This window comes from Neomonachus schauinslandi, chromosome 4, assembly GCF_002201575.2.
Source record: "Neomonachus schauinslandi chromosome 4, ASM220157v2, whole genome shotgun sequence".
NCBI classification, from domain to species: Eukaryota; Metazoa; Chordata; class Mammalia; order Carnivora; family Phocidae; genus Neomonachus; species Neomonachus schauinslandi.
Window position 1 is genome coordinate 37844855 of NC_058406.1, and position 14426 is coordinate 37859280.

At 40.9% G+C, this 14426-nt stretch overlaps 1 protein-coding gene across 1 annotated transcript in view; it reads right to left on the minus strand.

Annotated features, from left to right (window-relative positions):
* Positions 1-14426, minus strand: part of AGBL4 (AGBL carboxypeptidase 4) — a 1445284-nt gene that overhangs the window by 484859 nt on the left and 945999 nt on the right. Inside the window, exon 5 of the mRNA XM_021683893.1 lies at positions 1749-1965. Coding sequence (XP_021539568.1) covers positions 1749-1965 — 217 coding nt within the window. The remainder of the gene's footprint in view (positions 1-1748; positions 1966-14426) is intronic.

Sequence of the window (14426 nt, forward strand, 5' to 3'; positions counted from 1 at the left end):
TGTGGAGGTGCCTCAAAAAATTAAAAATAGAGCTACCCTATGACCCAGCAATTGCACTACTGGGTATTTACCCCAAAGACACAGATGTAGTGAAAAGAAGGGCTATATGCACCCCAATGTTCATAGCAGCAATGTCCACAATAGCCTAACTGTGGAAAGAGCCAAGATACCCTTCAACAGATGAATGGATAAAGAAGATGTGGTCCATATATACAATGGAATATTACTCAGCCATCAAAAAGGATGAATACCCAACTGTTGCATCAACATGGATGGGACTGGAGGAGATTATGCTAAGTGAAATAAGTCAAGCAGAGAAAGTCCATTATCATATGGTTTCACTTATTTGTGGAACATAAGGAATAGCATGGAGGACATTAGGAGAAGGAATGGAAAAATGAAGCGGGGGAAATCGGAGGGAGAGACGAACCATGAGAAACTATGGACTCTGAGAAACAAACAGGGTTTTAGAGGGGAGGGGAGAGGGGGGGTGTGTTAGCCCCGAGATGGGTATTAAGGAGGGCACGTACTGCATGGAGCACTAGGTGTTATATGAAAACAATGGGTCGTGGATCACCACATCAAAAACTAATGATGCATTGTGTGGTGACTAACATAACATAATAAAATTTTAAAAATTTTTAAAAAATGTAAAAATAAACTTAAACACAGAAGTTTAAATAAAAAAGAATGAAACATAAAAACAATTTGTCACCTGCTTATTCATTACAAGTAATTGAAGTATCACTGACCACAGAGAATAATAGTAGGCAGAATAATGCACCCCTTTCCCAAAATGTCTATGTTCTAATCCCAGAAACCTGTGAATATATTACTTTATATGACAAAAGGGACTTTACCAAAGTGATTAAGTTAAAGATCTTTAGATAGAGATATTATCTTGGATAGTCTGGATGAGCCCAACATAATCACAAGGGTCCTTATAAGTAAAAGAGGGAGGCAGGAGATTCAGTGTCAGAGTGATGCAGCGTGAGAAAGACTCAACCAGCCATTGCTGGCTTTGAAGATGGAAGGGAACTACAAGCTAAGAAATGCAAACAGCCTCTAGAAGCTGGAAAGAACAGGGAAATGAATTCTCTCCTGGAACCTCCAAAAGGAAGGCAGACCTGCTGATACCTTGATTTTAACCCAATTTCAGACTTCTCCTGAACCGTAAGATAATAAATTTGTGTTGTTGTAAGCCACCAAGTTCATGGCAATTTGTTATGCCAGCAATAGGAAATAATTCAGAATGTAAGACTGAAATCTCCAGACCCAGAGAACTAAACCTGGGAGGGAAGAAGTGTTGGGAACTGATGGATGGCAGAGACAGAACATATTGTGGGCAGCACAACCAAACTGCACAACACTTGCTAACCTGCACTGCAGGCAAGTTGAATTCATTAAAAGACAAATGTATTTTTTATCTCAGAGGCTCACACTCATAAAATGCTTTCATGCCTTTAACAGGCCTGTAACACCTGGTAGGAGCCTCGTTCTTTTCTCAGCAGAGTTTTTGTATTTTGTTAGAGAGCATTATCAGCTTCCATTCAGAAGGACAAGCATCTGTCTCATATCTTATTCTGTGACTTCCTCTTGGCCACAGAGGCAAAGAATAGCACAATAAAAATAATTATACTTAAAAGTTCCAGAGCATATACAAAGCATCAATATCCATTGTTTGCATTCTATAAAAACTCATTACTAAGCTCCTCCCCCAAGGCTGCCTATTTCTGAGTAGGCCTTACCACGCTCTGACCCAGCTGCTCCCGAAAGAAGTAATCCATGTTTCTCTTTTGCAGGCTGTCAAGGTAATGCTGAAAGCGTGTGTATGTATATGGGTAGCAGTAAGCAAACTGGTAAATATCTTCTTCTCGGTCAAAACAAAATGCAAAGGACATCACATAATTCTTCCTATGGTCCGGGCACCGGTAGTAGTAAACATTTTTAGGTGGCAGCCTTTGCCTGAAAGATACAAACAAAAAAATGTGGGCATATCGGACAATCATTCAAGCTTCAAAAGGTAATAACTATAACATCAAGAACTCCACGTGGTGCCTGGGAACAAGAACCATACCATCTACGGTCAAAAAGAGACCAGGATTTGGCAGCACTTTGTTCAAATTCCAGTCCTACCCTTTATCAGCTGTTTGGAAAATGCAAAGTTGAACAAAGATTTTAGTCATTGTTTACTCTTATTTTGAGCACTTATTATATGCCTAGGCATTGTAATACATTCTTGATGTATATTGGTAAATAAGATAGGCAACATATTTGTCTTCATGGAGTCTATACTCTGGTGAGGAAGCAGTCAATGAAATATTAAAAATAAATATACAATATAGTTACAGACTCTTAAAGTGCCTTGAGGGCAACTAAAGATTGTGATGTTATACTGGAATAAATAGGGGAGGCCTACTTTTCCTAGGGAAGTCAGGTTTTTGTATTATAAGGCTAATTCTGACCTTTTTAAAATAAGCTAATATGCATTGTAAATAGTCAAGGGGAGGAAAGACTATTCAACATTTCTTTAAATTATTATTATTGTTTTCCTACAGACCATTCCACGACACTAATTTTCTACAGAAGCACTTTGGGAAATACTGCTTCTAATATACTGTGTAGGCCATTTTGCTAAGTCGTCACGCTCATTCTCCAATAAGGAACTCTGAAACATATACATGAGAAAAGGCAAAATGTTCCAGTCATAATTCCCATAACTTCTTTACATTCATCCACACCGTAGGCTCACTGTACCCTCTCATGCTGTATGACATCCAAATTATTCACACTGCTTTCCTGCAGTGAATGCCTCTCATTTCTGTGCCTTCAAAATCCTGTTGATCCTACAACACCCATCTCAAACTGTGCCTTTTCTATTATCATCCACTGACAATTCCAGGCCCGTTCAGCTCCCACATTTTGCAGTAACTCTTGCTTCTTTATTGATGGCTTCATAAGTCTTATCCACTAGGATCAGTTTGGAAGCTCCTTAGAGGCAGGTATGTTTCTGAGGGTTACTGGCACAGTGGGTGAAGGATGCAAGGCTCACCTGTAGGGGCTTGGCATTCAACTGAGAAGCCATGAGACACAGGTGTATGTAGAGGACAGTGTGAGGAGGAGGGTATAGGTGATGAGGTTGAGAAAAAACAAGACTGGTGGTGGCTCCAGGTAAAAAAGCCTGCAGAAAATTGTTAAGAGCTCCCAGAGCACTGTAACATGTAGTTTGTTGCAGAATCTTGCTTCTACCTTGGTGTCCTTCTGAGGCTGCCTAAGTAGCCAGGGTGGGAAGTAAGGCTGTGGGCTTCCTGTGGAAGAGCAGAGGTTGCAAGACACTAATTCTGTACATATGGCAGCTTGTATTGTTTGCCTGTAGCCCTGGATCTTATGAATCTCACCCAAACATTAAGTGAAAAGCAGAGAGGGGAAGAAGACAAAAATTAAGGAGGGAAAAAAGGAAAAGAAGGATTGAGGGAAGAATAAGGGAAAAGAGAAAGGAAGGAATGAACAGAACATACACAGTATGGGTTGTTTCTGGGGCTCATTCAGTACCTGATTTAATTCTCATATCTCAAAGTGGGTATTATCCCATTTTGCAGATGTGGTCGTGGAGGCTCATAAAAGTTAAGGAGCTTACCCATGATCTCGAACAAGTAAATGATAGAGCTGAGACTCAAATTTGTTTCTGTATGATTCCAAGTCTAGTACCTAGAACACTCCTCCATAATCCCTCTTGGTAAGTTATGAACTTCTGGCATTCCAGATATGAGTGTGTGCAAAAGCCAGGAGGCAAGAGAGAACAAGTAAAACGTTGGAACTGAAAGGAATTCATCATGACTGAAGCACAAAGAGTGAGAAGGGAAATCATGAGAAATGTGTCTGAAGAGGAAGGCAGCAGTCAGACTGGAAAGGGATCCTATAAACCATGTTAAAGAATTTAAAAATTATCCTGAAGTCACAGGGTACCTTTCAAGTGAGTGAAAGAAGTTAAGCATCATGATTGTGCCAGTCCATGGAATCGATGATAGTGGACAGAAGGACAGGAGAGTAGCTGCACAGGTGTAGATAATAAGACAGATTTGACTGTATTAGAAAAAAGTGGCTGAAGTGATGGGACATAAAGTCTAAAATGGTTGAGAACCTGAAAGTGCTGAGGAGGGCGGAGTGGTATAGAGAAGAGCATAAGCAATAAAGGAACAGGGCTTTGCACCATAAATGTCAGTGGTAGTATCAAAGGCTGTCTACAGATGTGCTTGGGCCCACCAACAGAATCCATTTGCCTCTTACTCCCAAAGCCACCACAAATAAATATGCAGATAACAACAGTCTTCTTGTAATGCAAATCTAACTTTAAGACAAGCCCTTCCTAGGCACTCCTCCTTTCTAACCAGCTTGCTACCCTAGACCTTCCTAATTTGAAATGTTGGGGCTACCAGTGATGAGACAGAAATAATGGCCTGGAAGGTGCATGGGGAGTGAAGAGAAAAGTCACCTCCTCCTGATATTTCTGTATGTGGAGTAAGAGAATGAGCAGCACTTGAGAGGGTAATGGGGGGAAAAATGGCCTCCATATCAGGTCTTACTTCATTGTTTTATGTAGCAAACATTTGTTAAATATCAAGCACCAAGCATTGTTTGATTAAGAGAAGAGGTAAAGGAAGCAGTGGACTAAAAGACTGAGAACCCAAGTGAGATTATTAACCATAAAGCTGAGTTTCAGAGGAAAAGGTGGAAAGTTTTGGATAGAGAAAGGAACAGTGGAAAACCAAGATCAGACCAGCGCAGAGAGGAGGCTATGGAAAGAACGGGTAATTGTCTACATGTGTGACGTGACTGAACATGCAAGAATGTGAGGCTGGTGGAATGACCTAGTCTCAGGGTTCCAGATTTGCATTCAAGTTGAAAGTGGCCTGGAGGTCTCTCATCAGTGGTCTGCGATACTGGCTTCAGACCCTGGCTCGCAGATCTGAGCACAAGGTGAGCATGTCTTCATATGCTAGTGATTCCTACAGTGATAGGCCCCTCGGGTTATGATGCTGATGTTCTCAACTCTTCATTTACTAGTATATCCGATCAGGGTCCATGCTTTAAATTCGATCACCCCAGTTTTCTCCTAATCTAGCCAAGTTTAGCAACTTGACTCTGAGAGCCTACCATCTCCACCAAATTTGATTATGTGCTATCAAGAGAATTCATCTAATGCCTGCAGCTGTCCCAGCTCCTCTCCTGAGTGGGTTGGATGCCTAACCTGATTTGCAGACAGAGTGAAGGTAATGGGCCCTGGGGTAATCATTCAAGGAAGCTGAGATGCTGCTCAGGGCTTAGATTTTCTAGACTCTGCTAAGAATACAAATAAAAATCTGTTTGAGAAGCGCTCAGTAGGCCAAATTCATGAGGACTTTCAAGTAACACAAAGAGGAAAATAAAGCTGGTACTAAGTAGGAAAAATGTCTCTCTCATTTGTAATGCACTTCTGGTTTATCTCTTATTTTGCTTATTATATTTTTACTATGTCTCAGGCATCATGTTAAATGTTTTATATGCATTTCATTTAAACTTCACAATAACCCCATGAGCCAGGGGCTATTAACATCCCTTTTACACAGACAAGAAAATTGAAGCTCAGAGAGGTAAAAAAAATTCCCCGAAGTGGCAGGGTTAGTAATCCACAGAGCTTGTATTAGACTCCGAAGTCTGTGCTCATAATCCCTATGATACCACACCACTCTCCTTTTCCCCCTTGCCATCCAGCTCATAGCCTTATTTCTGCTTCCAGAAAAATCTGCTCTCACAGTACTCTCTTGCTAAAGACTCTTCAAACAGCTCCCTATCTTTATTTATTTATTTATTTTTAAAGATTTTATTTATTTATTTGACAGAGACAGCGAGAGAGAGAGAACACAAGCCGGGGGAGTGGGAGAGGGAGAAGCAGGCTTCCCCCAGAGCAGGGAGCCCAATGCGGGGTTCGATCCCAGGACCCTGGGATCATGACCTGAGCAGAAGGCAGATGCTTAATGACTGAGCCACCCAGGTGCCCCAACAGCACTCTATCTTTAATTTTGGTTTAGCCCACAAGGCTTCCTGAGATCTTCCTGTGATCTGGTATCATCAGCCATTTCTTCCTCCTTGAACCCTTTATTTCATTCATACTGAGCTACTCACAACTCCCTAACACAATTTTATGCCATTCCTCCCATACCTTTATGGGATCTCTTTGTATTTGATCTTTTTTCCATTTGGACTGCCTTCCTTGCCATCTTATCTACTTGGTGAACTGCTACTCACAGATGTGGTATAAGGTAGATTGTCAAGGCTAAAATAATTTTTTTTAAAGATTTTATTTATTTATTTGAGAGAGAGAGAATGAGAGAGAGCAAGCACATGAGAGGGGGGAGTCAGAGGGAGAAGCAGACTCCCTGCCGAGCAGGGAGCCTGATGCGGGACTCGATCCAGGGACTCCAGGATCATGACCTGAGCCGAAGGCAGTCGCTTAACCAACTGAGCCACGCAGGCGCCCAAGGCTAAAATAATTTTTAAATGAACTAGTTAATTAATGGACAAAACAATGTATAAATAAATGTTTATCCTTTAACACACTTCTCTGAATCCTTCTCTGACCATTCAATTTTCATTAATTTTTTTCTCTACTTTAACATATAATATTAAAATAAGTTTCATAACTTGGTATATTCCTTAACAATGAACACCAAAAGTAAATGGAGACTTCTTCAAAGAAAGGGTAGGCTTTTTGTTTTTTGTTTTGTTTTGTTTTTTTAAGATTTTATTTATTTGACAGAGAGAGACACAGTGAGAGAGGGAACACAAGCAGAGGGGGTGGGAGAGGGAGAAGCAGGCTTCCCGCAGAGCAGGGAGCCCGATGCGGGGCTCGATCCCAGGACTCTGGGATCATGACCTGAGCCGAAGGCAGACGCTTAATGGCTCAACCACCCAGGCGCCCCTAAAGGGTAGGCTTTTTGAAGACAGGAAGAGTGTCACCTTTTTCCTCTCTTTCTCACTAGAAATGGCACAGAGAAGTTAACAATACTTGCTTATTTTAAAAAGCTATGATAAAAGGAAAAGAAGACTCATCTCTGAAGATAAATGGTAGATATCATAGGGAGGTAGATTTTAGTTCAGTATAGACTCTTTAGCATTCAACTGGTGAAGGGAAAGTAGAAAGGTCCATGTTACAGGGGAGTATGAACATGGGAAGCTTTATGGGATCCCATAAAATAAGTTCTTATAGTTGATGTTAGGTTAGACAAGGCAGCCTTCTGATTCCATTTAATACAGTTCGTCTGAGATATCAGTGAAAACAATACAATGATGATAATAGTTATTACAATTATAATTCCTAATATGTATACATATCATTTACCCTGTGTATAATTTAAGTACATTACGATGTATTAAGTCCTTTAATCCTCACAACCATCTTCTAAGGTTATTCCTTTTATCCCAATGATAGGATGAAAATGAAGATGGGGTCAAGAATGTTTGTTCTTAAGGAGAAATTTGTCCATGACTCCCCAGAAGACTTCATAAAGGAAATAGTCCAACATTTGATTCTGCCAGAGATGTAGAGATTCAAGACCTGGAGTGTATGCTCTCAGGACCTAGAAACTAAAGGCTGATCCAGGTCTTGGAACAAACCATCATCCTGGGTCCATCCTGATGACTGAAGAGGGCATCCACATGTGTGAGGGGACCCTGTAACTCACATCCTCAGATCCAGTCATGCATGCATATGTGAGTGAGCAAAGCACACACACACACATTCACACACATGCATGTACATACTGAACAAATTCACAATCATACCATATGTACCTCTCTATTATTTGTGCCAGTACCATACTGTCTTGATGATGACAGCTTTGTAATAGAGCTTGAAGTCCAGAATTGTGATGCCACCAGCTTTGCTTTTCTTTTTCAACATTCCTCTGGCTATTCGGGGTCTTTTCTGGTTCCAAACAAATTTTAGGGTTCTTTGTTCCATTTCTTTGAAAAAAGTTGATGGTATTTTGATAGGGATTGCATTGAATGTGTAGATTGCTCTAGGTAGGATTGACCTCTTCACAATATTTGTTCTTCCAATCCATCAGCATGGAACGTTTTTCCATTTCTTTGTGTCTTCCTCAATTTCTTTCATGAGGATTTTAGAGTTTTCTGAGTACAGATCCTTTGCCTCTTTGGTTAGATTTATTCCTAGGTATCTTATAGTTTTGGGTGCAACTGTAAATAGGATCGACTTCTCAGTTTCTCTTTCTTCTGTCTTGTTGTTGGTATATAGGAATGCCACTGATTTCTGTGCATTGATTTTATATCCTGCCACTTTACTGAATTCCTGTATGAGTTCTAGCAGTTTTGGGGTGGAGTCTTTTGGGTTTTCCACATAAAGTATCATATCATCTGCAAAGAGTGAGAGTTTGACTTCTTTGCCAATTTGGATGCCTTTTATTTCTTCTTGTTGTCTGATTGCTGTGGCTAGGACTTCTAATACTATGTTGAATAGCAGTGGTGAGAGTGGTCATCCCTGCTGTGTTCCTGACCTTAAGGGGAAAGCTCTCAGGTTTTCCCCATTGAGAATGATATTCGCTGTGGGTTTTTCATAGATGGCTTTTATGATATTGAGGTATGTACCCTCTATCCCTATACACTGAAGAGTTTTGATCAAGAAAGGATGCTGTACTTTGTCAAATGCTTTTTCTGCATCTATTAAGAGGATCATATGATTCTTGTTCTTTCTTTGTTAACGTATTGTATCACGTTGATTGATTTGCAGATGTTGAACCAACCTTGCAGCCCAGGGATAAATCCCACTTGGTCGTGGTGAATAATGCTTTTAATGTACTGTTGGATCCTATTGGCTAGTATTTTGGTGAGAATTTTTGCATCCATGTTCATCAAGGATATTGGTCTATAATTCTCCTTTTTGATGGGGTCTTTGTCTGGTTTGGGGATCCAGGTAATGGTGGCCTCATAAAATGAGTTTGGAAGCTTTCCTTCCATTTCTATTTTTTGGAACAGTTTCAGAAGAATAGGTATTAATTTTTCTTTAAATGTTTGGTAGAATTTCCCTGGGAAGCCATCTGGCCCTGGACTTTTGTTTGTTGGGAGATTTTTGATGACTGCTTCAATTTCCTTAGTGGTTATAGGTCTGTTCAGGTTTTCTATTTCTTCCTGGTTCAGTTTTGGTAGTTGATACATCAATAGGAATGCATCCATATCTTCCAGGTTATCTAATTTGCTGGCATAGAGTTGCTCCTAATATGTTCTTATAATTGTTTGTATTTCTTTGGTGTTGGTTGTGATCTCTCCTCTTTCATTCATGATTTTGTTGGTTTAGGTCATTTCTCTTTTCTTTTTGATAAGTCTGGCCAGGGGTTTATCAATCTTGTTAATTCTTTCAAAGAACCAGCTCCCAGTTTCATTGATCTGTTCTACTGTTCTTTTGGTTTCTATTTCATTGATTTCTGCTCTGATCTTTATTATTTCTCTTCTCCTGCTGGGTTTAGGCTTTATTTGCTATTCTTTCTCCAGCTCCTTTAGGTGTAGGGTTAGGTTGTGTATTTGAGACCTTTCTTGTTTCTTGAGAAAGGCTTGTATTGCTATATACTTTCCTCTTAGGACTGCCTTTGCTGCATCCCAAAGATTTTGAACAGTTGTGTTTTCATTTTCATTGGTTTCCATGAATCTTTTTAATTCTTCTTTAATTTCCTGGTTGACCCATTCATTCTTCAGTAGTATGCTCTTTAGCCTCCATGGATTTGAGTTCTTTCCAACTTTCCTCTTGTGATTGAGTTCTAGTTTCAAAGCATTGTGGTCTGAATATAGGCAGGGAATTATCCCAATCTTTTGGTACTGTTTGAGACCTGATTTGTGACCTAGGATGTGATTATTCTGGAGAATGTTCCATGGGCACTAGAGAAGAATGTGTATTCTGTTGCTTTGGGATGGAATATTCTGAATATATCTGTGAACTCCATTTGGTCCAGTGTGTCATTTAAAGTCTTTATTTCTTTGTTGATCTTTTGCTTAGATGATCTGTCCACTTCAGTGAGGGGGGTGTTAAAGTCCCCCACTATTATTGTATTGTTGTCGATGTGCTTCTTTGCTTTGTTATTAATTGCCTTATATAATTGGCTGCTCCCATGTTAGGGGCATAGATATTTACAATTGTTAGATCTTCTTGTTGGATAGACCCTTTAAGTAGGATATAGTGTCCTTCCTCATCTCTTATTACAGTCTTTGGTTTAAAATCTAATTTGTCTGATATAAGGATTGCCACCCCAGCTTTCTTTTGGTGTCCATTAGCATGGTAAATTGTTTTCCAACCCTCACTTTCAATCTGGGGGTGTCTTTGGGTCTAAAATGAGTCTCTTGCAGACAGCATATCGATGGGACTTGTTTTTTAATCCAATCTGATAGCCTGTGTTTTTTGATTGGGGCATTTAGCCCATTTACATTCAGGGTAACTATTGAAAGATAGGAATTTAGTGCCATTGTATTGCCTGTAAGGTGACTGTTACTGTATATTGTCTGTGTTCCTTTCTGGTCTATGTTGCTTTTAGGCTCTCTCTTTGCTTAGAGGACCCTTCTCAAGATTTCTTGTAGGGCTGGTTTCGTGTTTGCAAATTCCTTTAGTTTTTGTTTGTCCTGGAAGCTTTTTATCTCTCCTTCTATTTTCAATGACAGCCTAGCTGGATATACTATTCTTGGCTGGATATTTTTCTCTATTAGTGCTCTGAATATATCATGCCAGTCCTTTCTGGCCTGCCAGGTCTCTGTGGATAGGTCTATTGCCAATCTAATGTTTCTACCATTGTAGGTTACATATCTCTTCTCCCGAGCTGCTTTCAGGATTTTCTCTTTGTCTCTGAGACTCGCAAGTTTTACTATTAGATGTTGGGGTGTTGACCTATTTTTATTGATTTTGAGAGGGGTTCTCTGTGCCACCTGGATTTTGATGCCTGTTTCCTTCCCCAAATTAGGGAAGTTCTCTGCTATAATTTGCTCCAATATACCTTCTGCCCCTCTCTCTCTTTCTTCTTCTTCTGGGATCCCAATTATTCTAATGTTGTTTCGTCTTATGCTATCGCTTATCTCTCGAATTCTGCCCTCATGATCCAGTAGTTGTTTATCTCTCTTTTTCTCAGGTTCTTTATTTTCCATCATTTGGTCTTCTATATCACTAATTCCCTCTTCTGCCTCATTTATCCTAGCAGTCAGTGCCCCCATTTTTGATTGCACCTCATTAATAGCCTTTTTGATTTCGACTTGGCTAGATTTTAGTTCTTTTATTTCTCCAGAAAGGGTTTCTCTAATAAGTTCCATGCTTTTCTCAAGCCCAGCTAGTATCTTTAAAGTCATGATTCTGAACTCTAGATCCAACATCATGCTAATGTCCATACTGAGTACATCCCTAGCAGTCGGTACTACCTCTTATTCTTTTTGTTGAGGTGATTTTTTCCATCTTGTCATTTTGTCCAGAGGAGAATAGATTAATGAGAGAGCAAAATGCTAACAGGGTAACAACATCCCCAGAAAATATACTCTAAACAAATCAGAAAAGACCTGAAGCCAGGGGAAAAGACAGGGAAAGAAAGAAAAAAGGAAAAGAAAAAGAAAAGAAAAAGAAAAAACAAACAAAAACAAAACAAAACAAAACAAAAACAGAATATGATCAAATATGATCAGGCTGGTGCATAGATCAGGGTAACTACTATGAAAGGATAGAATATGACTCTAAAACTGAAAAATAAGTGTTTTTTAAAAAAGGGATTGATAAGATGTTGGTTGAAAAAGGGAAAAAGAAAAATAAAAAAAAGACAAAAAAATGAACTTTGAAAGACTAAAGAATCATGGTAAAAAAGCCATGAATTCTATGTGCATTAATCCCCTAGTGCTGGAGTTCTGCCGTTCTCATTGATTGGTAAACTTGGTCTTGGCTGGCTGTTCTCGCTGATCTTCTGGGGGAGGGGCCTGTTGCCGTGGTTCACAAATGTTTTTGCCGGAGGTGGAATTGCCCCGCCCTCGCCAGTCCGGGCTAAGTAATCTGCTCGGCTTTGCTCTCTGGAGCTTTTGTTCCCTGCAAGCTTTCCGTACAGCCTTGGAGGCCTAGAGTGAAAATGGCGGCCTCCCAATCTCTGCCCTGGAGGAGCCGAGAACTCGGGGCCTGGTTCTTCCATGAGCCCCCAGAGAAAAGCAATCAGTCACCCCCATCTCCCCAGTCTCCGCCCGTACTCTGTGCTCACCCGGCCTGTGACCGAGCATTTCTATCTCTGGCACCTGACTCAGTGTGGAGTCTCCAAACCCAGCAGATCCCTGCAGTGCGCTCCCGCGCTGCTCCTCCCAGGGGAGGAAGGGGAGTCTCCCCGGATCTGCCGCTTGTTGGGTCCCTGCTGGAGGAGCAGTGGCCCGACTGTGCTGTTGATCATGGTTTATGGCAACCCCGAGCTGAGAGACGGCTCCTTGGCTTCGTCTCTGCAGCCAGCTTCCCCGCTCTGATACCTGGGAGCTCTGCCACACTCAGGCACCCCTGGTCTTTCTGTGACCCCAAGGGTCCTGAGACCACACTGTCCCATGAGGGTTCCACCCTCCGCTTAGCCACTGGAGCGACGTCCCTCAGTGGAGCAGACTTCTAAAAGTTCCAATTTTGTGCTCCATGGCTCTATCACTTGCCAGAAGCAGCCGCTGGAGGCCCCTCCCCCACCGTCTATCCTCCCAAATATCACTTTGGATTCACTTCTCCGCACCTCCTACCTTCCAGAAAGTGGTCGCTTTTCTGTTCAGCGAGTTCTTGCTATTCTTTTCTTTGATCTTGTATTGTGTTCATAGGTGTTCAGAATGGTTTGATCCCTATCCAGCTGAATTCCTGAGAGCAGAGGAAATCCCGGTCTCCTACTCTTCTGCCATCTTGCTCCGCCCCCCCCCCATTTCCTCTTTAATCTAGCAGAAAAATACGGATACGGATAGATGAGTTCCAATCCCACATTCTTTTTTTTTTTATTACATTATGTTAATCACCATACATTACATCATTAGCTTTTGATGTAGTGTTCCATGATTCATTGTTTGCGTATTAACACCCAGTGCTCCATGCAGTACATGCCCTCTTTAATACCCATCATGAGGCTAACCATCCCTCCACCCCACTCCCCTCTAGAACCTCAGTTTGTTTCTCAGAGTCCATAGATTCTTATGGTTCCTCTACCCCTCCGATTTCCCCACCAATCCCACATTTTTTCTTCATATTAGCAGAAAGGAAAATAACAATTTTTTCAGATTGTAAATTCTAAAGGAGGTATGCAAAACAAAGTCACTCAAATACTCCCAAAGGGGGTAACATATATTCATCACCTTCCATATATTAATAAGGTGTTACCTATTTGATGTACACTATTATCTGACTGATAAACACATTCTCCCCACCATACCAAGGCTGTGCTTACTGAAATTCAGCCAACAATCATAATTGCAGAAACAGTCTTCATTTTCCTTCTTCATTGACCCAGGGATGGGAAGCAACAGTTTTCCAGGTATATATGAAATTAAGGTAAGACTTCATCCCTCTTCCTTTCATAAGGGCAGCTGAATCTCTGGTTTGTCATCCATGCTAACATGTGGCCTTTAGTTTACATTTAGCTGGAATAACCTAGACCAGCACCTGGCTTGAGCCAGTTGGCCCCCTCCTTTTCTTCTCCAGTGTCTGGCACAGCCAGGCAGTTGGCATGGATCCCACATCATAAATCCACCTTCCTTAGGCAAACAGGACCCACTCCTAATTCTAATCCTATCTTCCCCCAAATAATTATAATGGTGCTCCTGTCACCAGCATATCTATTCTTTTCTTTCCCCACACTTTGTCACAGCTAATCTCTTGGTGAGTCACAGGGAGGGGGAGAAAAAGAGAGTGAGGGAGTGCTCAGATACAGGCAACACATTTTTATACACGGTGTCTAATCAGATTACCATCTTATCAGAGGCTGATGGGCACTAGTGATGGGAGGAGAGAGACAGAGCTATATATTGCCAGCTGAATTTTTGATAACTAAAAGACACTGCTCAATTCTTGAATTAACCTTTTTGTCCTACACACTCTATTGTTTATTTTTCATAGTTTATTTTATATATAGGGTTTTTATTTATTTATTTATTTTGTCTGTGCCTTCTGGAGAAGGACACCTACACACTGTGGGACAGCAGCTGCTTCTATTAATTCCAAGCCATTAAAAAAAGTTAAAATTAAACCCAATTACTTTGGCTTGTTTAGAACTGGGGAAAACTGAGGCTGATTATTCTCCCTGGTCATGGACAGCAACAGTATTCCTACCTATATGTGGCTGTTGGCAGAATGCTAATGCAATCAGAAACTCCAGGGACAGGCTCTCCATGCAAGGAGAGGCTCTAAGTCATGTACTCTA